The following is a 22,082-nucleotide window of genomic DNA, read 5'->3' as shown; positions in this document are numbered from 1 at the left end:
TCAGGGCAGGGGTTAGAAAGGGAGGCTCAGGCACCAGGGAGCAGAATCTCAGCTTAGCAAACCTCTCGAGAAGGTAAAGGCCTGCAGNCCAAGGGATGTGCTAATCACTTCACTTGATTCACTTTTCACTCCTCGCAGACATTCAACATGGTAGATATTACTATCCCCATTCTATGGATTGGCTCACTGAGGCTGCAGTGCCAAGATCCTGCAGCCCTAATTGGAACTTGGCCGCCTCTGATTGCACAGCCTAGCCTCCACACACCCCCTGCCTCCTGCCATCCTTAGNGATGGCTGGCAGGATGCGCGAGAGGAAATCTCCACACTGAAGCAGAGGCCAGAGAGAAACGTCCCGAGGTGGGGGCTAGCGCACAGGGGCCTAAACCTGAAGGCAGGCAATCCAGTCGGACTCCTGACAGCTGGTGAGTCAGGGCAGGGGTTAGAAAGGGAGGCTCAGGCACCAGGGAGCAGAATCTCAGCTTAGCAAACCTCTCGAGAAGGTAAAGGCCTGCAGGGGACAGCAGCCACTTGAGGTATGTGAAGGAACTGGGCCAGAGGCCAGAAGCCAGCTGCGAATCTGGACAATCTCGGGGAGATCTGTGGAGGGACGAGGATTCCTACAGAGGGGATGGAAACCAGGCCTGGGAACGGGCCACAGCCTCAGCGCCGTGGGGGTGACTGAGGCACCCTGGTCTTCGGCAGCACCAGCCTGGGCAGTGTATGGGTTTGCTCTCCCACCACAGGCTCTGCTGTGGGGCAGCTCCTTCCCTGCCACGCGAGTGGGAAGAGTCAGGGGCTCCGGAAAACACACCACTGTCTCTTGGTTCTTCTTAAGCCCTGGACTGGATGACATGACCTCACCCGGCCGCATTCTTGCACCTCCCACCAGATAAAACCACCTCCATCCTGAATCAGACAGCGGGATTCAGTATGGTTCCCATACTGAATCATAGATTCATACATGAATTCATACATGAATACATAGATTCAGTATGGTCAGCTAATTCACTGGGGAGTAGTCGCCATCCGGCTGTTTTCTGGGGGGAGGGGAGGAGGGGGACATTTTGCTGTGATGTCAACAGGTCACGGGTAGGAGCAAGTGGAGCTAGCCCAAGACAAAGGAGCCCCAGGGTTCCCTCAATGACTGAATGCCAGTGGGGGAGAGGTTTGGGGGGGTTGGCACCAGGAGATTGGAGGAGTCCGTGTAATCTGGTTTTACTGCCTTCTAAAACACACACCCCATGTCTTCTTGAGGCCACCAAATCGCAAGGCTCACACACTTGTCCTCTCTCTCCCTTCTCAAGGAGTCTGTCTGTCTCTAAGATCCAAGAACGTCACACTGCCCTGTCCACTTCTTCCCGATGTCAAGCTCCAAAGCCTCATCCATGCCTCCCTCCAACAAAACCTTTGCTTCTCAGCTCTCCTCAAAAGGCATCGGATGTGCCCACAGGTTATGTGGCATCTTCAGCCCGAGGACAGCCAGTCTTGTGATGGAATCTCTCCCTTGTAAACAGAAGACGACTCCTGTGGAATGCACTTCGGCCTCCAGTGTCTCTCCCATGGCCTCTCGGGGGTGGCTGTCTATTTCGCCTGTTGGTAACTGGCCCTACGTGCAGAGTGCAGCCGTCCCCACTGCTGGCATCTGGGCCAGGATACCCCCAGGGTTAATTCTGAGTTAGTAATGGGTGGCTGTTGGCTTCTTAAAACCTTGGATGAGTTCCATGTGGGTCCTGCAAGGCTTTCAGACGTGGGACACAGAGTATTGTTTGTCATTGTGGTGGCCTTTAATTCAACTTAAAATTCATTTCTGCTATGTACAAGCCCACAGAGGACTCGGGGCGGTACCAACAGCCTTTTCAGAAAAGAGCTTTCAACGTAGGGACAGTCTCCGGCAGACCTTTCCAACCTGCTAAGGAGATGTAGGCTGTTCTTTTCTTTCCCATTTTGATATTTTTTCCAGAGAGAAATCTCTAGGATACAAATGAGACCAGATACTTAAAGAACTTGAATACATCTTTAAAGACCTGTAGCCGGGAACTCTGTATGGATCGACGTTATTCGGCTCGAAATGGGACCAGAGACACCTGCTGCGCAACCTGAGTTTCTTTTCTTATCCTTCCTTTGGATGTGCGCTCTCTTCCAAACGGAATTCAAACCAGCCGGATAAACGTTCTCCCCACCCCATCCCCCGACCTCCAAGAGCGTTGAGGATAACTCTGGAGTTCTGTGGGGGTGCGTAGGGACCTGCATGGAAGGTGATGCGCGAGATAAGGATGAACTCAGTGTTTGGGAACGCTGACTCAGACAGTTGGTCATTGCTGGCAGCCCCTGGACAGCCCCTGCCCTCACTCTTTGCCATCTTCTCAGGAGATGGTCAGCCCCAGGACGCCTGTCTGAGCCCTTCAGCAAAGGAAGCGAGCACAGTCCTGCCCTCCCGTCCCATATTGGAGGCTTGGGGGAGACTCAAGGGAGGGAAGCCTGGGTCCCTTGTGCTCCAGGTAGAGATGGAGTCCCACCTGACCCCCAGGTGAGCCCGACCCCTTCACCCAGAGATGTACTTCTGCTTCTGGTTCCGAGGGACCCTCTCCCACCCTGGCCCACAGGAGAACCTGCATGCGGGGCCGGCCACCCCTGCCTGTCCAGGCCGGGTGAGGCCTGCCTACCAGCAGACTGGGTCATAGGTTGGCCCCCCGAGTCACTCTTCTCTCTCCCTTCCTCTGTGTCTGGTTCCTTCTCCATCCTGCAGGCCCACAGAAACCTCATAGCCGTTCTTCCCGCCCTTCCCTCACTCTGGGAAGACAGAGACAGCTCAAACGGTCGCTTCTCCTGGGTCTACCCTTTCATTCAGCTCAGAGTTGAGACAGAGGGCTGCAGCAATCCCTGCTATTGCTCGGCCTTAGGGACGGGCTCCTGGAGACAGGAGCTTCGCAGGGCCCCTGAAATCTCAGAGCACTTTCCCCTGCTGGGCTTGAGCAACGTTCTGCCACCGCGTCACCCCAGAGAGAGACTCTTCTCCACGAATCCATACTTTTAAAACTTCGTTGGGCCTTTCATCAGAAAGATCCTCCCTAGTTCCTTGCTTCCCTGTGGCTTCTGGACAAAGACTCCGTGCCTGCCTCTGCCCCACCCCAGGCCCGCTCTTCCCTTCGCACCCCCTGCTGATGGCCCCCTGGGCTTGCCCTGACCTCTGGCCCCACACCCTAGGAAGGGCCGCCCCTCCAGCCCTGTCTGGCTCTCCACAAGCCTAGCTTTGAGTCGTGTAAGTCAAGTTGCAGACCTGAGCTGGCTGATCGGTCCCTGCTATTGTCCCAGGACCCCTTTTGTCGGGCCTGGATTCTCTACCTTGCTCTACTTCCCACTTTGCTTTGGGTAGATCACCTTGGACTAAACCCTCAATATCATTTTACCCTCGGATCGGAGTCTTTCGTTTTCCCCTCCCTCTCCACCTGGTCTCTGGTTTCCTACTTCCCTTGCTTTATCCGGGACACGTTTGATCCTGTCCTTGTAGACCACACACAGAGACCCTCCGGGCAGGGGGGTAGCCTTTGAGCAGGGTGGCGTGTGCAGGGAACCCTGCCCAGAGCTAAGGGGGAAATGGGCAGGAGCGAAGCGAAGGTGGTGCTAACAAAGAAAGAAGGTGAGCCTAAATCTAGCCTGTTCCACGCTGTGTGCCAGCCGGCGACAATTGTCAAAACCAAAGGAGGAAGAGAATAAGGAACGGTGACCTGATGGAACATCCAGGGACAGTCAACCTTCCATGGACCACATCTTTAGCTGAGAGGTGCTTCCTACTTGGGACATTTCTGAGAATCACAGCACTATCAGCAACTGCTCCCCAGAAAACCTCCTCGGATAGAACGGAATTCCTCTTGGATGATTCACAAAGCACAAGAGGGTCTTTCCTGTACTTGGAAGTGAGGGGGAGGGAGCTGCGTGACAGAATGCGGGGTGACTGAGGTTTGACTGGATGATCTCAGGTCTTTCTTGCCCAGGACCCTGGTCTCAGCACTCTGGGGCTCTTGGCCTGTAATTTCCTAATATTGCACACCGCCTTTGCTCCCAGAGTAGTAGCCAGCTGGGTACCTCAATTTTCGGTCTAAATGATTGTCTCTTCAGGCTACCAGCCAGCAGACATGAGATACTCCCCCTTCACAGGCCTGTACACATGCTCTTAACCTCAAGGAGAGCCCTGCTGCCCAGAAGGCCTCCCTGCAGCAGAAGGTCACTGGCAGGACATGACCTCTGCTGTCTGACTCCTCTTTCCAACCGCTGAGCGTCAACACTCTTTACTGCAGCCCCTTGGACAGGCATCACCAGGACGGGCCTGCGGACCTGGAAGGAGGCATGCGCTGGGGCTGGAGGAGGCCAGCAGGGACAGCGGGGCAGAGAGGGGTAGGGAGCCTACAGAGACAGCCCCTCACAGACTCAGCCCCAGGGTGCGCGCGGCACAGCCCTCCCCAGGCGTCGGGCACTGGGTCTTACCTTCTCATGCTGCACTAAGTCCACATAGTGACCATGACCGTGACTGTTATTTACTTAGTACCTCTCTTTAAATTGACTCCATTATAAAGCAAACCTATCTGCTTATAAAGAAACCTTAGATCTCTACGACACATGGCAAACTAGCATCACTTGTAACTTCGGATTGAAATCAATCAATTGATCTCTATTAAAATGAAAAAGTCATCTTCTGTGTCCCATGGGAACCAGCATCTTGGTTATGGCTCTAGGTTATGTCTTTTGGACAGTAAGATCTGAGGGCCTAGGAGACTCTCAGGGAGCGGCTTGCTGCCTCCTGCCCCTGTCACTTTGGCTGTAAAACGTGCCCCTGACCACGCTCTCGGTGCACCCAGGCCCACCCCACAGTGTGGAATGGGCTCTTGGGCCCCACTTACAATTCGGGGTTTGAAGGGCGGCTTGATCTTCTTCTGCTCCAGAAGCACCCAGTCGATCTCCTTGAAGAACGGGTGCTGCTTGATGGCGTCCTCGCCATTCTGTGCCGCCACACAGCCCAGGCGCTTGTGGGGGTTCTTGGTCATGAACTGCGGGGAGGAGGGCACAGAGTGAGTGACGGAGGCCTGGCCGGGACAGGCTGTGGGGAACGAGGAAAGTCAGCCACGGCCACGGCTTCATGACCGTGTCCCAAGCCTGTTTCCTGCACTTTTAGGGGCTCTGCCTTCAGGGTGTTCTTTCACATTTTTTAAAAAAAAAATTATGTATCTGAGAGAGAGAGAGAGAGAGAGAGAGAGGTAGGGAGGGAGGGAGACCACACGAGTCAGGGAGGGGCAGAAAGAGGGAGAGACAGAGGATCTAAAATGGGCTCTGTGCTGACAGCAGAAAGCCTGATGTGGGGCTCGAACTCACAAACTATGAGATCATGACCTGAGCCGCAGTTGGACACTTAACTGACTGAGCCACCGAGGCGCCCCAGCGTACTCTTTCACTCTTATACAGAACTTACCATATGCCAGCCGTCATTCTAAATAAACGGCATCTACATATTAACTCGTTTCATCCAAATGCAAGCCTCTGAGGTCTGTTATTATCCCTATTTTATAAGTGAGCTAGTTGAGGCACAGAGAGGTTAATTAACTGGGCCAAGATCAAACAGCCAACAAGGTACAATGCTGGCATTAGGAACTCAGGCTGTTACTAACTCCCTGATTCTCCTCAGATTCTTGAGCCTCCTAGTCAGGGAGACTGAGATCCGATAAACTCACTCATGCTGAGCGGTCCACAGTCCTTGTTGAGGTAAGGAAAGAGGACCAGATATTCATGCTAAGGCAAATTATCAAAGGCACGCCCTCCACTTCTCCTTTTCCTGGACCTGGACCCTCTCATTTTTTTTTTTTAATTTGAATTTGTAATCTCTAGCATAAAATCTCCATGTAGATTGACAAAAAAAAAAATTGACAAAACTTTGACAAAAATTTTGACAAAATTGACAAAAAAAAAAAAAGATAAAGAAAAGCTTATTGCTTCTCGATGCTTGTCTGGTAAAACCACATGGATGTGTTTTATATTTGTTGGCTAATGTCTTATGAGAAGAGCCTCTGGCTTGGAGGCATCTTCCCCAGACATTAAAACCTATATTTTTATCTGTAGCCCTGAGAGGTCCCCACACACCCAGGCAAACTTGTTCCTCTTAAGCGAGTCAGTCCTGACGGCAAATAATTTGGGCAGATGTGTACCACATAACTTTGGAAAAAGTCAGTGCTGGTAGGTGGAACTATTTCTGATAGCCACCCCAAATAAAGGCAGGGGTGCATGTGTGTGCCCGTGAGCTAGGGACAGAGTTACATTTTACAGGAGGAAGGCTAGGAGTCTGTACTTAAACAGAGGAATTGAAGAGGGCAAACCATAATCCAAAGAAACACGTCTATACTGATACGATTTCAGGCTTCATCATCAAGGGAGAGTTTTCTGGGCAGGGAGAGCCTTTCTGACCCTTGCCTGATGTCCCTGAAGCCAAAACACATGGACAGTGAGCTGAGAGAGCCGCAGATAAGAGAGAGAAGGGGTTGTGGGCGGATCAGAGTCAGCAATGGGAACAGTGCACGCTTTGCCCTCCTAATCTGAAAGTCAGTGGACGCCACCCCTGCTTAAACCCTCTGATCCAGATCCCCCGGAGGATAAAGTCCACACCCCTCAGCTGGCACACACACACTTCTCAGTGTGAGCCCAGACTAGCTGGTTGGGCTTTCATATCCGNCTTAAACCCTCTGATCCAGATCCCCCGGAGGATAAAGTCCACACCCCTCAGCTGGCACACACACACCAGACTAGCTGGTTGGGCTTTCATATCCTTTATTACCCCTATAATGCCCATATCCAGTCCCTATGAGGACCAGGCCTCCTCTGTTGAAGGCTTGCCAGAGTCTCTCCTCTGTGGGTGCCTGGGACATCATGTTTCTTATTTATTTAACTTACAGTTCATCTAAGAGCACCTGGGTGTCTCAGCCGGTTGAGTGACCAACTCTTGATTTCGGCTCAGGTCACAATCCCAGGGTCATGAGATCATGCCCTGTGTCGGGCTCCACACTGGGCGTGGAGCTTAGCCTCTTTCCCTGTGTCTCTGCCCCTTACCCGCTCATGCTCTCTCTCTCTCTTTCTCAAAATAAAAAATGTTTAAAAAGTATAATTTATCTAAACATCCCTTACCCTTAGTGAGCTCTAGGATAGAGGAGTCAGTTCTATCTTCCCAGCATCTAGTTCAGCGCCTAGCTTCTACTGTGCACCTGGTATATTTAAATGACTAAATAGGGGGCTGAACCCTGGGCCTCAGAGCACAGCACAGTGAAAAGGAAAGAAGGCAGCAGGACCATCACTAACTGTTGCACAGGTTGTGCACTGCATAACTCTCTGATGCAAATGGCCTTCTCTAGAGCTCTGTACCACTTTCATGTAGGCAGCAGCTCTCAGAGACACAGCTCAGTGGCCAAAGTCATGAAAACCCGGCTTGACTTTAGAATGTCAGGAAGTAAAGATTCTTCCTTACTTCCTTAGCTCTTCCTGTCCCTCCACTTCTGGGAGAGGAAGTAGAAGGGCTTCCTTATAGATAGATTAGCTACACCTCAGGAACATGCAGATTTTAACATCTCAGGAAGATGCTTCTGAGCCCGGAGCCCTTGCAGAGAAGATGCCTTCTCTCAGAGACTCTGCCCTCAGCACTCAGCAGACACAGACACAACCTCTAGCTTCTGAATCTCTGTAGGTCAGTTTCTCAACCTCTGCACTAATGACATTTTGGACGGGGTACGTCTTTGTTGCGGGGACTGTCCTGTGCATGGTAGGGTGTTTAGCAATGTTCCCGGGCTCCACCCACTAGATGCCAGCAGCAGCACCCCCCCCCCCCAACCAGGTTGGGACGGCAAAAACATCTCCAGACATTGCCAAATGTCTCCTGGGGTGGGAGTGGGAGGGCAAAAGCATACCTAGTTGAGAAACACTGCTCTGGGTCTACTGAAATGAAAGAGCCTTGTGGGGTGCAGCAGGGGGCTCACTGGAAGGTTTGCCGGGCTGGTGTTCGGGGTACCGGGACAGGGACCAGCTCTCCGGGCTGGGGCTCTCTGTCTGCTTCGGGTGCTGCCTGTGGGGTTCTCCTTAGCCCGCACCTGACACAGTGCCTGGCACATACTAGATGCTCACATACTCTATCTGCTTCCTTCACTGCTCTCATCCCAGTGGGGACTATGTGTGGATCTATTTATTTATTGCCCACCTTTGCCTGCTGGAATGCAAGGTGCACAAGGCAGGGTCATTGGCTGTTACACTCACCAGTGCTTACTTAGCATGAGGCATGATGCCCGGCACAATGGAAACATTCAGTAAGTAATAGGTCATTATGGGGCACCTGGGTGGCTCAGTCGGTTGAGTGTCTGACTTCAGCTCAGGTCATGATCTCACAGTTTGTGAGTTCGAGCCCCGCATCAGGCTCTGCCCACTTCAGATCCTCTGTCTCTCTCTCTCTGCCCCTCCCCTGCTTGTGCTCTCTCAAAAATAAATATTAAAAAAAAATAATAGGTCATTGAATTATTGACTGGGAGGGAGAGAAGGTGGGGGGAAGGGAACTTGATGAGTTGAGGGAAAGAAGAAAGGAGGAAGAAAAAAAGAACTGTATGCTCCGATGTGGCATTTTCCAGAAGATGGTATGTGTGCTCCCAGACTCCTATATAATGATTTTAGATCTTTTTACCATTTTCATATGATGATTTATGTTAATTAGTTATGGCAAATGATACTGATTTTCCATTATGACAGCGATATGAAACTTCTTTGTAAAAAACATGCCATTAGGTAAATATGGGTAGTGGATTGAAAGAACAAGTAAATCACAGTGGAGAGGGTACCTGATATGGGAAATCTGGTGGATGTGATGTGCCAAGTCCTGAACTTTGGAGCATTCTGGTGGGTGAAAGAAGCCAGGACTAGAAGGCAAGTTTCATGGGCTGTCACCTGGGTCCTGCCTCAACCCAGTGGGTCCACTGCTCTGGCTCACCTTCCCTGCACCCCAGCTCTCACAGCTTTCCAAGACGGTCAGGGAGCTTCACATCCTTGCCCCAGGACAAGTGGTTTACACCACGGAAACATCTGTGCTGGACACGCACTGAGCATCTCACATGGGAGGGATTATTTGCAGGGCTGGGGACAGTCTCTCTGTCGTGTCTGAATTCAGCACATGGCTGTATACTTTCTGATCAGGTCGTTCGCCACCAGGGACACAGGTGCACCGTGCTCGCCTCCCTCTTGCCCATCACAGGCTCCAGGGGAAGACAGGTACAGGCTGCAGGGGAGGACGCGGGGTCCAGAGCCCAGTGTGCAAGGGGCAGAAGTGACCCTAGCATGGTTTGGGGTGCTTCTGCTCGCTCGGACATGCAGCGCTCCCTCTCAGGAAGCACAAACATGTCCCTGGCCCGCGGAAAGCAACTCATGCCTCAGCACCCCACTGTGACCGCCTGCAATGCCTCCCTCTCAGCTGCCGCAGAGGTGGGACAGGGACAGGCGGAGAGGAATGGGGTCAGGGGTCTTCGGGATGTGGAAGGAGCGACGGGGTCACAGGGAGAAGACGGACGGAGGCCGGGGAGCAGGCACGGGGTGGGGGAGGGGGAGGACTCACGGCTTTCAGGATGCTGACGGCCTCCTTGCTGAGCCACACCGGGTAGAGCACGTCGTCATGGAGGATGGACTCGAACAGGTCATCCTCATTGTCGGCCTCGAACGGGGGCTGCCCAGCCATCATTTCATACATCAGCACCCCCAGGGCCCACCAGTCCACTGAGGGGCCGTACTCCAACTCCTGCAGGATCTGTTCAAGGACACGGGCAAGGTCAAGACCCACCAAGGACGCCCCACCCACGGCCGCCCTGTGTCACAAGTGCTGTGCGAACTGCCTCGTTATTCCCAGCTTGCCGCTCTGCACAGCAGAACCCAGGCAGGTATGATTTAGGCTCGAAATCAGCCAATTCAGTGAAAGCCGAGTTTGGAACACACGATGCTGGGGGCTGTCAACTCTCCTCCAAAGTCAACATTGACAGCCTGTCCTCCCGTGGGAATAGATCACTATTCTTTGAGCAGATGAAGTTCCTGACTTGCACTTAGGACTATACAAAAATGCATGAGTATTTTTGAAAATCAGGGTCAGAGAGGCAAGATGCAGACAGAGAGAGACATAAGCAAGCTGTGAACGACTGAGAGCAAGCGAGGGCCGTCTCACACCCAGCACAGAGCGTGGCGCACCGAGTGAGAAGCGCACAGAATGTCAGTCTTCTTTAAATTGTGACAATGTTGAGTTCACCTGAGCCCTGTGCTTCTGGAAAAGAAACTACAGTTAATAAATCTCCCCATCCTTTTGTGTTCTAACCACAAAGGACAGCTATGCTTTCAGATATTCTAGGAAGGAAAAGACCCATCTCCAACGTTCCTCATGACTCCCATAAAACCCACTGATGAACCCCTTGTCTGCCTGCCTCTGCAGAGCCCAGACCCCTTCATTTTCTGTGAGGCATTTTCCTTATTGCAACAGCCTGCATCCAATCATCTCCTCGGCTGTCGTTGCCAACGGTCACTTCTCTCACCTAGGCTCTCAGTCTCTCTCTCTCGTTTTCCTCTGACCGCAAGCCTAGTCAAATGCATTTATGTTAAATGCATGCATGACACGTGGGTGAGGAATGTTCTGTGCCATCGGCTTCCTGCACGGCATGTGGGGACTGAAGTTTCCTAAACTGAATCACAATTTCAGTATCTGGGAGAAATGCCACCTAAAGTCAGGAAGCGATGGAGCCTTCAGAAAAGCGAGTAATTGCCCCAATCTGTTTTTTTTTTCTGGAGCACTGGCCATGGGTTACAGTGGAAGAGACAGAAGACTGACCAGGATGTTCCCACCCCATCCCAAGTTCAGTGCTAAGTGTTTTCTGGGCGATCTGGAGCTACTCACTTGACTTCCTCATCAGACGAGGCTCAGATTCTCAGCTCAACCTCGTAAGATGAATTAAGGTAGAAGACTTGAAGCATATTGCAAAATACCCAGATAACTGGAAGGTGGTACAAGATCCAAGTTTTCTCCTGTTAGGTTTGGTCTCCATGTCGACAGAGTATGTAGTAGGTCAATGGTCTAGGTGTGGCTCAGGGTAGAAATAAATGCTGGGCTGTCCCCACTGCTAAGGGAGGGACTCTGAAGTGATGTCCTGGTGCTGCCCACGAACAGAAGGGCAGAGGAGACACTTCTGGTTTCTCTCAGCTCTGTAACTCTATGGAGAATTCCCAGAAATGAAGGTGATAGAGGACAAGCATGGCTGGGGTGCATGTCCTAAAAGGGGTGTGCATTCAAGACACCCCCAAAACAGCAAAGGCCATGAGCCATCATATCAGCTTGCAGGACACCTCAGGCAGGTAACTTCTCAGGGAACTTGTTCAGAGCAAGGCTCCAGCTCAGTTCTCAGATCTCAGGATGGCCAGGGAAGAGGACGCGGAACGTGAGGACCGGGGCTTTCCCCGCTCTCCCCCGAACACCCTTCTAGAGACTAGAGATCGCTTGGGATTAAGTAAAAACACACTTGGGAGGAATCAATTTGAAAACAGTAAAAACATGCATGATTTAAGAACCCTTTTAATTTAGAATGAAAAGAAATGCAAGCAAACGCAGCCGCCTTTGAATTATTTGGGGCTAGTGATGTTTGGTGACTATCTTTGGTTTTTTAGTTCGGTGGCCAACACATAGTGTCTGAGAGGTCAGAGCTATAGGCTCCACTGTCCTGAGAAGCCGGAAATGGTGCTCTGTGCCAGAGCCAAAGCCAAAGTCAAAGCCGAAGCCAGTGGCTCCGTCAATCATAAAAGACCCGGCACCCCGCCTGGCTCACCATGGCACTGCTGGTTTCGAGGGCATGGCCATCACCCATCTCCTCCAGAAAGCTTTCCCATATTTCCTCAGCTTTCCTCTTATCTTCTGACATCCTAAGGCCTTTTCCTGTCCCTAGGATCTGCAGGCACTTTCCATACACTACCGTGATTTTGGTTATTTTTTCACAGACAGTTGTTTCCCCTGGGCATCTCTAAGCCACCAGGCACAAGGGTTCTAGAATGCTTCTGAGCCTCCCCCTACCCCCGCCCTCAGTGCAACCGGACCAGCTGCAGCACTCGGGAGACTGGCTGTCACATGTGCCCACTGTGTGCATCTCACCGGGTGTGTTCCCTTCTCTCCTAGGCTCAGGGGGCTCCGAGTGCTAGGGTGGCCAACCTCTAGGAGGCGGCAGATCTGGGTTCTGCGCCTCCACAGGGTGGTGGGGAGGGGACCTCCAGGTGGCCTATGTGTGCTTAGCCAGCATGGCTCTGCGGAAACCACAGAGTGGCCCTGCCCACCCTTCCCCAGGCCCACTCCGGCGCCTTTCCTTTTGGGGCGGCATCTTTCGTGCAATCCCTTCCGGGCTTGGCCCTAATTTTATGCTTTCTAAGCGGCTTGTCAGCAATGGAGAGGTGAGAAGGGCAAGGCTTTGCACGCCATGGGAGGGCACCTGGTGCGGTAGCTACCCCCCTTGAATTGCTCAGAGCTGGGGTAGCAGAGAAGGGCAGGCATGGGGTCTAACGGTGCCAGTGGTACCCAGGGCTGGCTACCATTTCCTGGGGAGCAGGGGCTGGGTACGGGGAAAGGAGAGGGGGTGCAGTGGGGGTTGGCCAAGGACACATGATGGGAAGGGAAGCCTTGGGGAAGAGCTAGCACCAAATGAGCTAGCGCCTCATCAGGTGTCTCTGGTTTCAGTGTTAACCCAGGCTCCTCACAACCCCTCCTATTTGAATAGAGGCTTTTGGTTTCTCAGGCATTTCCATGCTCTAATCTCATTAGCTTCTTAAAACACCTTGATGAGGTAGGTAGGGCAGGAACGGTGATTCCCATTTGAACGATGAGGTCACACGGGGGCATCAGTGGTCCAGGCTAGCCTGGAATCTCAACTCTCAGGTCTGTGCTTTTCCCACCCCGCTGCACGAGCCAGCAAGGGTGATGACCTTGACGGAGCCACTACGTATGTGCCAGTGCTCGCTGCGGGCCAGGCACTGTGCTAAATGCATTAGAGACATGATTCCATTTAATCTCCCCCATAGCCCTTGATAAAAGTAGCAATGCCTCTATCAGCTGTGATCTGCCTAGAGGAAGACCACGGATTGCTTTTCACACATAGTGGGCACAAGGATGGAAAGGGAAGGAACAGTGTCCATGCCTTGGTATAGACAGAGAGATCGGCACTGTTCGTTGTGACTCTCGTCAACGGACTGCCTTTCATGAAGGTTGTGTGGGTGTTTTGTTCACCATAAAGTGAGTGTTTGCCTTGGGCTGGGTCCTTAACTACTATGCTGGCCTGTTAACCCTTTGTCTCCAGCATCAGCTTACAGAGGAATTGGAACCAAGTATTCTGATGATAAGAAATGAATGAGGAAGAAGGTGAAAAAGGTCCCAATTGAGAGCCCTCACTTTTACTGATTTCTCCTCCAAGATTAAATTCCTAGTGTTCCTACTAAGGAAGATATTTTGAAATCTCTCCTTTCAGATCTTAGAAGATAAAGGTTCTGAAGGGAATTCAACAATTACTTACCATCCTCACATCTCTCCTCAGGCCCCCCATGTCTTGTCTGGTCTGTGAAAAGTCTCTTAACTGACCTTCCCTCACCCTCTGCCTTCGGAGCTATACTGCCATTGCTCATCTTCATCCTGGGACGGGTCTGAGAAACCCGGACACCCTCCAGTGGAAAACTCTTGGTGGGTGTCTAGACTCTGAGCGGGCCACTTTCCTAGGTCTTTGTTCCTAGTTTTATCCATTACCATGTTCTGGCTATACTATATCCCTTCCCTGAACAAGAAAGAATATTCTCATCCCTTCAGCCATGCTCGTAGTGGAGGGTCACAAGTTCAAATTCATTTATTCATTCAGCGAACCATTACTAACAGCCTGATTTGTGTGCTGGTTCCAGGACTCAGATTAGAAACACAGCCCCTGCCCTAAAGGATTCAGAGCCCAGGGATACTGAACATCTTGTGCTGCCCCGCCCCCATCCCCTTCCTCCCTGTTGTTTTCGGGAATGCTTCCCACCCCCTACCACCATAGGAAATCCTGCTGATTCTTGACCACTTAGTTCATCTACCAGGTGCTCCAAGAAGCCTCCCCATGTCCCTGAGGATACCGTCTTGTCTCTCATGTCTATTTATTATGCTTAATTAGTTGTGTACTTATCTTCCACTGCCTCTAGACCAGAAGTGCTTTTAGGACAGTGATGAGTGTTTAGTCAATTCTTTATCCCCACTTTGCTTTGTGTCTAGCAGGTGCTCAAACAATGCCCACTGAAAAGGAAATGAAATCTGAATGGGCTAACTAACACCCACCCACCACGGGCAGTGCTTAATGGGGATTGGTATTTCCTTCCCATCGAACAAGTGTCAGAACCCTCAAGGCCATTTTAATGAAGCATCTGTGACGTACTTTGTCCTAAAGTGGAATCATATCATGCTAGTTATCACTCAGCCTAGGTAAGAGTGATTTGGAGAAATTCAAGGCAAACAAATACTTTATGATGAACAAAACATTTGGACAACTTGACAAAAGGCAGCTCATTCATAAGACTCCCAGTGGACATCTCTGATGTACGTGTACAGCGAGGCACGCTTTCCTCTTCCTGCTCCACCCTGTGCGCCTGCTATGCAGAATTGCCATGACACTAGGGAGGGCAAATGATTCCCGGTTTCACTGTACGAGCGTTACAGCTGATGAAGAAGCTAATTGTTGCCTTTATCGATGGTGCTCTTTTATTCTGGTTATCAAGAAGTGAAAACAACGATAGGAATCTACAAAGTTCTCGTAGTCCTACTTTCACTGGTAGTTCTGGACTGAGAGGGAAAGGTAATGCCCCGTGAGGACCTGCCCAGGTTTGGGGAATGGCCTGTCGCTCACAGTTTGCCCATTATCTCCCTTATCACCGTCAGCTTTCTTCTAGAGAAATCAGCAAGCCTTCTACCTTTCCTTTTCTCCATCCTCCCTCAGAAGCCATCCTAGTTTTCTAGAGCCTTCCTCCAGCACCACTAGGTGACCTCAGTGCATGGGAATGGACCTCTGCCTCTGCCCGATGGAAGAAGGTGGCCCTTCGCACAGGGTCTTACCTCGGGTGCAATGTAGTCAGGAGTCCCGCAGAAGGTGGTGGTTGTGACACCGTTCAGAATCCCTTCCTTGCACATCCCGAAGTCGGCCAGCTTGCAGTGACCTTCTGCGTCCAGAAGGATATTGTCCAGTTTCAAATCCCTGCAAGAGGGGCCCAAACCACACGGTTAATGCTTCAGCCACCCCAATATGGCCTTCTTGAGTTGGAGAGATGTATACATCTCTGGGAAATCTTCTATAGAAAGGAAAGCCTTTGAGGAGGCTTGACCTGCTGGCAGCCAACCTCAGTCCAGGGCTCTTGCCCATGCTGGGCAACACCTAAAGGTGCCTCCATTGTCCCCAACACGACAGAGGAGCTTCTAACATCTCAAGACTGCTGTGGTTTAATAAAATCAGTAGCTATTTACTGAAGTCCCACTATGTGCTGAAATTCAAATTATTTAGACCTTGATACGAGAGAAAGAAGCAACCACCCCTCTTCCTTCATGGGTTAACCATAGGGATCAGCTGGAGGGATGAGACTAAGGCACAGTAACATCAATGACTCAGATAAAACCACAGAAGGATCAGATGGTACTTTGCAGAACACTGGCTATGTGAGCTACTGTGTTCCGTGGGGAAGACCACTGACAGCTGCTGCAGGCTGGGAGGGCTTCAGGAAAAAAGGACTCTCAGGAGAAGCTTGGAGAGATGGTTTGGAAAGAAAAGGTGGGAGGGAAGGGAAAGCCAACACAGCAGGTGCAAAAGGCAGCGAAGGGACCAGAGAACTGGGCTCCCGTGATTGGCAGGGCAAGACAGGCATATTGAAACCAACCCCAAAGAGCCTAGAATGCAAGAGGGGTTTGAAATTCATGCCAAGCACAACAGAAGACCTGCCTGCATGAGCACGACCTATTTGCGAGATCTGCCTTCTCTGGGGACAGGAGAGAAGACACACTGGCAGCAACGACCAGGCCTACAGTGCCAAGGCGGGTCTGTGCAGTGAGTGAGGGCCACAGAGGGTGAGGGGGGTGCCTGCCGGCCTCAGCCAGTGCAGCTCTCTTGCATCCTGCTTGATAGTTGGGGGTTCTAGGTAAGATCCTGTATAAAATCTGAAGTTCTGGGTAAGAATTCCCCTATCAATCAAATCTGCAAACCCCACTGCTGTCCCATAGAAGGACCCAGGCCATCAGATGGAGGTCCCCACCCTGGGTCTCCCTCAGCAGCCACTCTGGGCTGCGGTGGAGGGGAGGGGGCTCTTGCAAAGGAGGCCCATTGTCCCGCACAGAGCATGAGGGGCCTTTCTCACAAGTCTGCTGGCGGCCGAATTTGAACTTCAGCCACCGTCGGGGATCTGGGCCTGAGTGCAAAGGTGGGGCAGGAAGCACTTCAGGGCCTGCCTGCTTTGCACCCACGGCCCTGTTTCCGCTTACAGCTGGGACTTCTTGAGAAAAGAGAAAGCTCATAAAATATGCTGTTCTAAGCAGATGCTTGTGCACTACAGACAGAGCAGGGAGCCCAACCAAGCCGAGCCACCGGGACTGGGCTCCCCGACCTCCCACCCCGGCCACTGTGTGTGGTCAGGGGCTTGGCTCTGGCTGGGGTAGGAGGGAACGAGGAAGAACACGGACTCGGGCACGGGGAGCCCGGGTTTCAATCCCTCTTGTGGCATGGCCCGGTGAACTCACCCTGTGGGCCGGTTATCTGGTTTATCAAATTGGGGTGACACCTTCCTGCTTGTCTAAAGGGTTGAGACAGTGTGTGTGGAAGCAGTGGACCTTTATGCCATTACACCCACTTCCTTCACGAGGAAACTGAGTTGGAGGGAAGTGGGTGTTCTGTCCGCCCATCTGAAGATGTTGGGAGTCGTCAAGAGGTGAGCCTACGTGTCCTGCCGAGTTACAGGTGCTTGGTGCTCCCTCATCTGGTGCTGCCTTGTCCAGACCCACACGCACGCACCACAATCACCATGGCAACACTCGTAATTGTAACAGCAATAACAAACATGTGGAAAGCACCTCTGTGGCCTACAAACCACATTCGTGTTCTGAACAAGGGTTCAGAAGAACATGCTTCGCTAATATCGGGGCAGCGGTGGAAGCTGGAAAAGGTAGGTGGTTTCTGGAAGATGACGAGGGGGTTGATGGAACTAAGACTTGAGCTCGGGCCTCTGCTCTAAAATCTGGTGTTCTTGCCTCCGTGTACTACACTCCTCTACCTTCCTGTCTTCTGGTGGCATCTTCTTCCAACGCCAATTTGCAAAGGGCCCTTGCCTGACCCCTCGCAAGCCCTCTCTTTTAAAGCCTTGTCACTGGCAGGGTGCATCCTGCTTTGTATGAATGGACTAGATCCGGAAGGTTCCGAGCCAGCCTGAACCTTGCCCTTCTAAAAATTCAACTCTGCACTTTCGTCTGCTCAGGGTTCCTGCTCAGGGCAAGAGAAGGTGGAACATCTTGCTTGTCCCCAGCTTCTGCTCACTGCCTGTCCTAGCCCTGGCCTAGGTACACACCGTCCCCTGCTTCCTGCCTCCTCTTCTCCCTGAGGGAAGAAGCCGCCCCGCGCTGAAGGCCCACAGAGGGGCCACGAGAGCCGGGTATGCTCTGCAGGCAGCACAACGGCAGCTGCGTCCTGTGCCCTGTGCCGTGGGCAAGGGAGGCCCCGGGCCAAAGCACGTCACCCCAGCCCTCTGCTGATGCCAGAAATCCCGCCACTACTCACCTCTTCAAGTTTCCCCTCTACTATCTGTGTTTCTCTAGAGCTCTGCCTCCCCATATGAAACCGAGTCCACGGAAGAGACCTGGTTCCTTTCCTTTGTGACAGAGAAGAATGGGTGCTGCTGGAAGGTCCCCTGGGGACTGGAGATGCCATCACTAAGGCTTCATTCCCCTGGGGGTCTTCAGTCTCTTTAAATAGAAAAATACCCAGGGCGCCTGGGTGGCTCAGTTGGTGAAGCCTCCAACTTCGGCTCAGGTCATGATCTCATGGTTCGTGGGTTTGAGCCCCGCACTGGGCTCTGTGCGGACAGCTCAGAGCCTGGAGCCTGCTTCGGATTCTGTGTCTCCCTCTCTCTCTGCCCCTCCCCCACTCACGCTCTGTCTCTCTCAAAAATAAATAAACATTAAAAAAAAAACATAAAAAAAGAAAAAAGAAAAATACCCACAGGGCTGGGACCAAACCTGTCTGGTGCTGGGCTCTCAGTGAGTTCCTGAGTGGGGTTTCAGTGGATGGCAGAGCCAGGGCCGCCCAAGGTCATGTTTGCTCAGGCAGAGGAAAAGAGAGAGCACGCCCTTCCCTACAAGGGCGTAGGGGCCCAGGGCCGCTCAAGGAAGGTGGCATCCCTGGAATCCTACTTGCCGCACGGCTGGCTGAGGGTGGTGGCCCCTCTTGGTTTTCCCTCCCTCCTCCTTAGCCACACTGCTGCCCGGTTCCTCCCCCGGGATCTCTCGCCCGCTGGTTTTTAGTGCTGCCTGCTCCGAGGGGTCTCTAAAGCCCCCTGGGAAGTAGGGCCGAACAACCATCTCTCAGCCTTCCTGGCTCTGAGGCCCGGCTTGCAGGGCAAGGTGTGTGGGCTCTTGGCCTTCCTGGGCATTCTCCATGGTGCTCAGGACAGGGGCCGGGCACACAGTAGGTCCTTATCAAACTTGTTGACTGACAGCTTTGCAAAGAGGGACTTCTGTCTAGATTAGATATTAATTCCCATCAGTCCTCAAATACAAGGGCAGGGTACATTTGAGGACTGGGGACAATTTTAAAGGAATGAGATCTTTTTTTTTTTAATAGTGGAAAAAATACAGCAAAGTCCTTTCTCCTATACATGAATCAATATGACAAGCTTTTACTTATTAAATTGATAGTTTCAATTTTTAAAATAGGTAAAGCCTTCATTGTGTTCTAAAACTGAAAGTATAAAAAGGGCATACAATAAAAATTGTCCCTTCTGCGTCTGTTCTCCAGACACCTCTTTTTTCCCCATATAGGCAAATGCATTAAAAAAAAAAAATTTAGGGGTACCTGCGTGGCTCAGTTGGTTAAAGGTCTCACTTCAGCTCGGTCATCATCTCCTGGTTTGTGGGTTTGAGCCCTGTATCGGGCTCTGTGCTGACAGCTCAGAGGCTGGAGCCTGTTTGGATTCTGTGTCTCCCTCTCTCTCTGCTCTTCCCCAGCTCATGCTGTCTCTCAAATAAACGTTAAAAAAAAAAAAGTTTAACATTTGTTTATTTTTGAGAGAGAGAGACAGAGAGTGAGAATGCAAGCAAAGGAGGGGCAGAGAAAGTCAGAGGATCTGAAACAGACTCTGAGAGCACAGACCTTGATGTGGGGCTTGAACTCACAAACTGTGAGATAATGACCTGAGCCAAAGTCGGATGCTTTGACTGAGCCACCCAGGTGCTCCAGGCAACTGCATTTTATCCATTCCTTGTGTATCACCTTGGTCACGTTTTACGCATAAATAAGAAAACGTGAATATATCTTCATGTTCCCCCTTGTAACTAATCGGGAGCTTACTACACGCACTCTTTTGCACCTTACCTTTTCTATTTTATATGTATTGGAGATCTGTCTTGGCACATAAAGAGGCCCCTAATATTTTTTTAGGACTGCATAATACTCTATCATATTTATTGGGGAACATTTAGCTTGCTTTCAATATCATGCTATTACAAACAGTGCTGCCATGAAGATGTTTATAAATATATGAAGGTAACTGTACATGCTTTATAGAAAAGAAATTTCTGTGTCAGATAGAACAGGAATGTGGACTTTGATGGATGTTGCCAAGTTGCCCTTCTTAAGAGTCTGGAAGATTTAGACTTTTTTTTTTTTTAATGTTTGTTTATCTGAGAGAGAGAGAGAGAGAGAGAGAAGCAAATAGACAGACAGAGTATGGGCAGAGGAGGGGATGAGAGAGAGAGAAGGAGACACAGAATCCGAGGCAGGCTCCAGGCTCTCAGTTGTCAGCACAGAGCCTGATGCTGGGTTCAAACTCACAGACCATGAGATCATGACCTGAGCTAAAGGTGGACACTTAGCCAACTGAACCACCCGGGTGCCCCCAATGATTTACACTTCTGTCAGCAGTCCATGATAATGGCTTCTTGTCAACGTGGTACATTATTGAGTTTCTGGTAGTCTGACAGGTGAATACAATATCTCAATATATTCTTAAGTTTCTTTGTAAGTTTGAGTATTTTTGCATACATTTAAAAGATATCGGCATTTTTTTCCTATGAACTGTTGTCATTTTTCTTTTATGTTGTTTATTTCTCATAGGTTTTTTTAAGGAGCTCTTTCTAGATTAGGAAATGAAACTTGAGTGGCAGAAGAATTGCAAATTCTTGTCCCAGTTTAATTGTTGAGATTGCTTGTGGTGGTTTATTTTCTGGTTTTTGGATTTTATGTCTTAATTTGAAAGGCTTTACCCCTTTCAAAGTTATAAAAGCATTCTCCCAAGGTCCCCCATTGTACTTGTCTGCTTTCATTTTATAAACAGAAGTCTCTGACATATTTGGAATTCGGCCTGATAAAAGCACGCTTTTATCCAACTTGGGTTCCAATCCCATATGTTGGATAGTGCATTGACTGAAATCTTTTCAAATACTGGTACTAGCCCTCAATTAGTATTTGGAATTATTTCTATACTCTTCATTTGATGATGCTGATTTATACCACACTTTTTAAATTACTGTGGGTTTATGATACATTTTAATATCCAGCAGGGCTGGTCCCTTTCTTTTTCAAAATTTCCTGGCTACTCTTGCTTGTTTGTTTTTCCATATGAACTTTAGAATCATCTGTCTTGTTTTAAAAAAAATCCTGGTGATGTTTTTATTGGGAACATGTCTAAAGTTATAAATTAACTCAGAGAGAATTGATATTTTTATGATGTTGAGTCTTCCTATCCAGTAATGTTGTTTGTCTTTCGATTTGTTAAAGTCTAATGTTCTTGAAGGGCATTTGAAAGTTCTCTCTTATAGATCTTGTGCATTTCTTGTTATATTTAATGGCAGCCTCATGACCATCCCCATACCCGTTCTCAGTTTCTTCCTCAGTAAGAGAACATTGCTGTTGTTTTTCAAGCCCTGCTCATAGTGATGTAGCTCTAAACTGGGATTCAAAGCCTTCCTTAGAGCTGGGTGTGGCTACGTGACTGTGTTCTAGCTAATCAACTGTGTAAAGTCTTAAAATGAAGACGCTTACTCTTCTCTTTCCTTCCTCTACATATAGCCTGGATGAAGACAGCATGCCTGGGGAATAGCAGTCACCCTCAAGCAGAAAGAAAAGGACCAAGTCCCAGTAATGATGACTGGACTTCCCATCTCCAGTTCACACTCATATGAAAAGAAACTTGTATCTTATTTAAAGCACTGTTTTCTAAATTCACTTCTAAAGAAGGCGAGTTGTTATGGTCTATTTTAAATTCCAATGATAAACAGGGTCTTTTTTTGAGGGTGCTTGGGTGGCTCAGTCGGTTGAGTGTCTGACTCAGGTCATGATCCCAGGGTCATGGGGTTGAGCCCCCTGCGGGGCTCTAGGCTGAGCACGAAGCCTGCTTGGGATTCTCTCTCTCTCCCTCTGTCCCTCCCCCCAGCCCCACGCTCAAGTGCGCTCTCTCAAAAATTAAAAACATCCCATTATAAATCGAGTCTTTTCTTCCATCATACTATTTATCTGGCTGCTTATGTATGTACTAGTAATTAATTTCTGCTGATCATTTTATCAACCTGGTTGATTCTCCTGGGTTTTCCAAATCCTCTGTCATTGGTGATCATTTTCACTCTTTCCTTTTTAGCGTTTCCATTTCTAGCTTGCTTACTTTGCCTGATTCTGCTAGCTAGAACCTCAAGGACAATGCTAAATAACAACGGTGACAGTCTTTGATTTTTGGGGGGGTGGTCCCTCCCAGCACTGCTTCAGGCTAAATGCCTTTATCACAGTCCTTGTCCCTGGTACCTGACCGAAGGCTGTGAC

General features: G+C 50.3%; 1 protein-coding gene across 11 annotated transcripts in view; it reads right to left on the bottom strand.

Annotated features, from left to right (window-relative positions):
- PRKCE (protein kinase C epsilon) overlaps nucleotides 1-22,082 on the bottom strand; it is a 490,916-nt gene that overhangs the window by 23,767 nt on the left and 445,067 nt on the right. For all 11 annotated transcript variants that reach the window (XM_077749323.1, XM_077749327.1, XM_077749329.1 and 8 more), the window contains 3 exons: nucleotides 15,137-15,275; nucleotides 9,617-9,805; nucleotides 4,896-5,042 (listed from right to left, as the gene is read on the bottom strand). In XM_077749323.1, the coding sequence (XP_077605449.1) occupies nucleotides 4,896-5,042; nucleotides 9,617-9,805; nucleotides 15,137-15,275 (475 nt within the window). The remainder of the gene's footprint in view (nucleotides 1-4,895; nucleotides 5,043-9,616; nucleotides 9,806-15,136; nucleotides 15,276-22,082) is intronic.

Source organism: Crocuta crocuta, unplaced genomic scaffold, assembly GCF_008692635.1.
Source record: "Crocuta crocuta isolate KB4526 unplaced genomic scaffold, BGI_CrCroc_1.0 scaffold118, whole genome shotgun sequence".
NCBI classification, from domain to species: Eukaryota; Metazoa; Chordata; class Mammalia; order Carnivora; family Hyaenidae; genus Crocuta; species Crocuta crocuta.
Note: the sequence above shows the minus strand (reverse complement) of the source record. Positions and strands in the feature narration are given on the sequence as shown.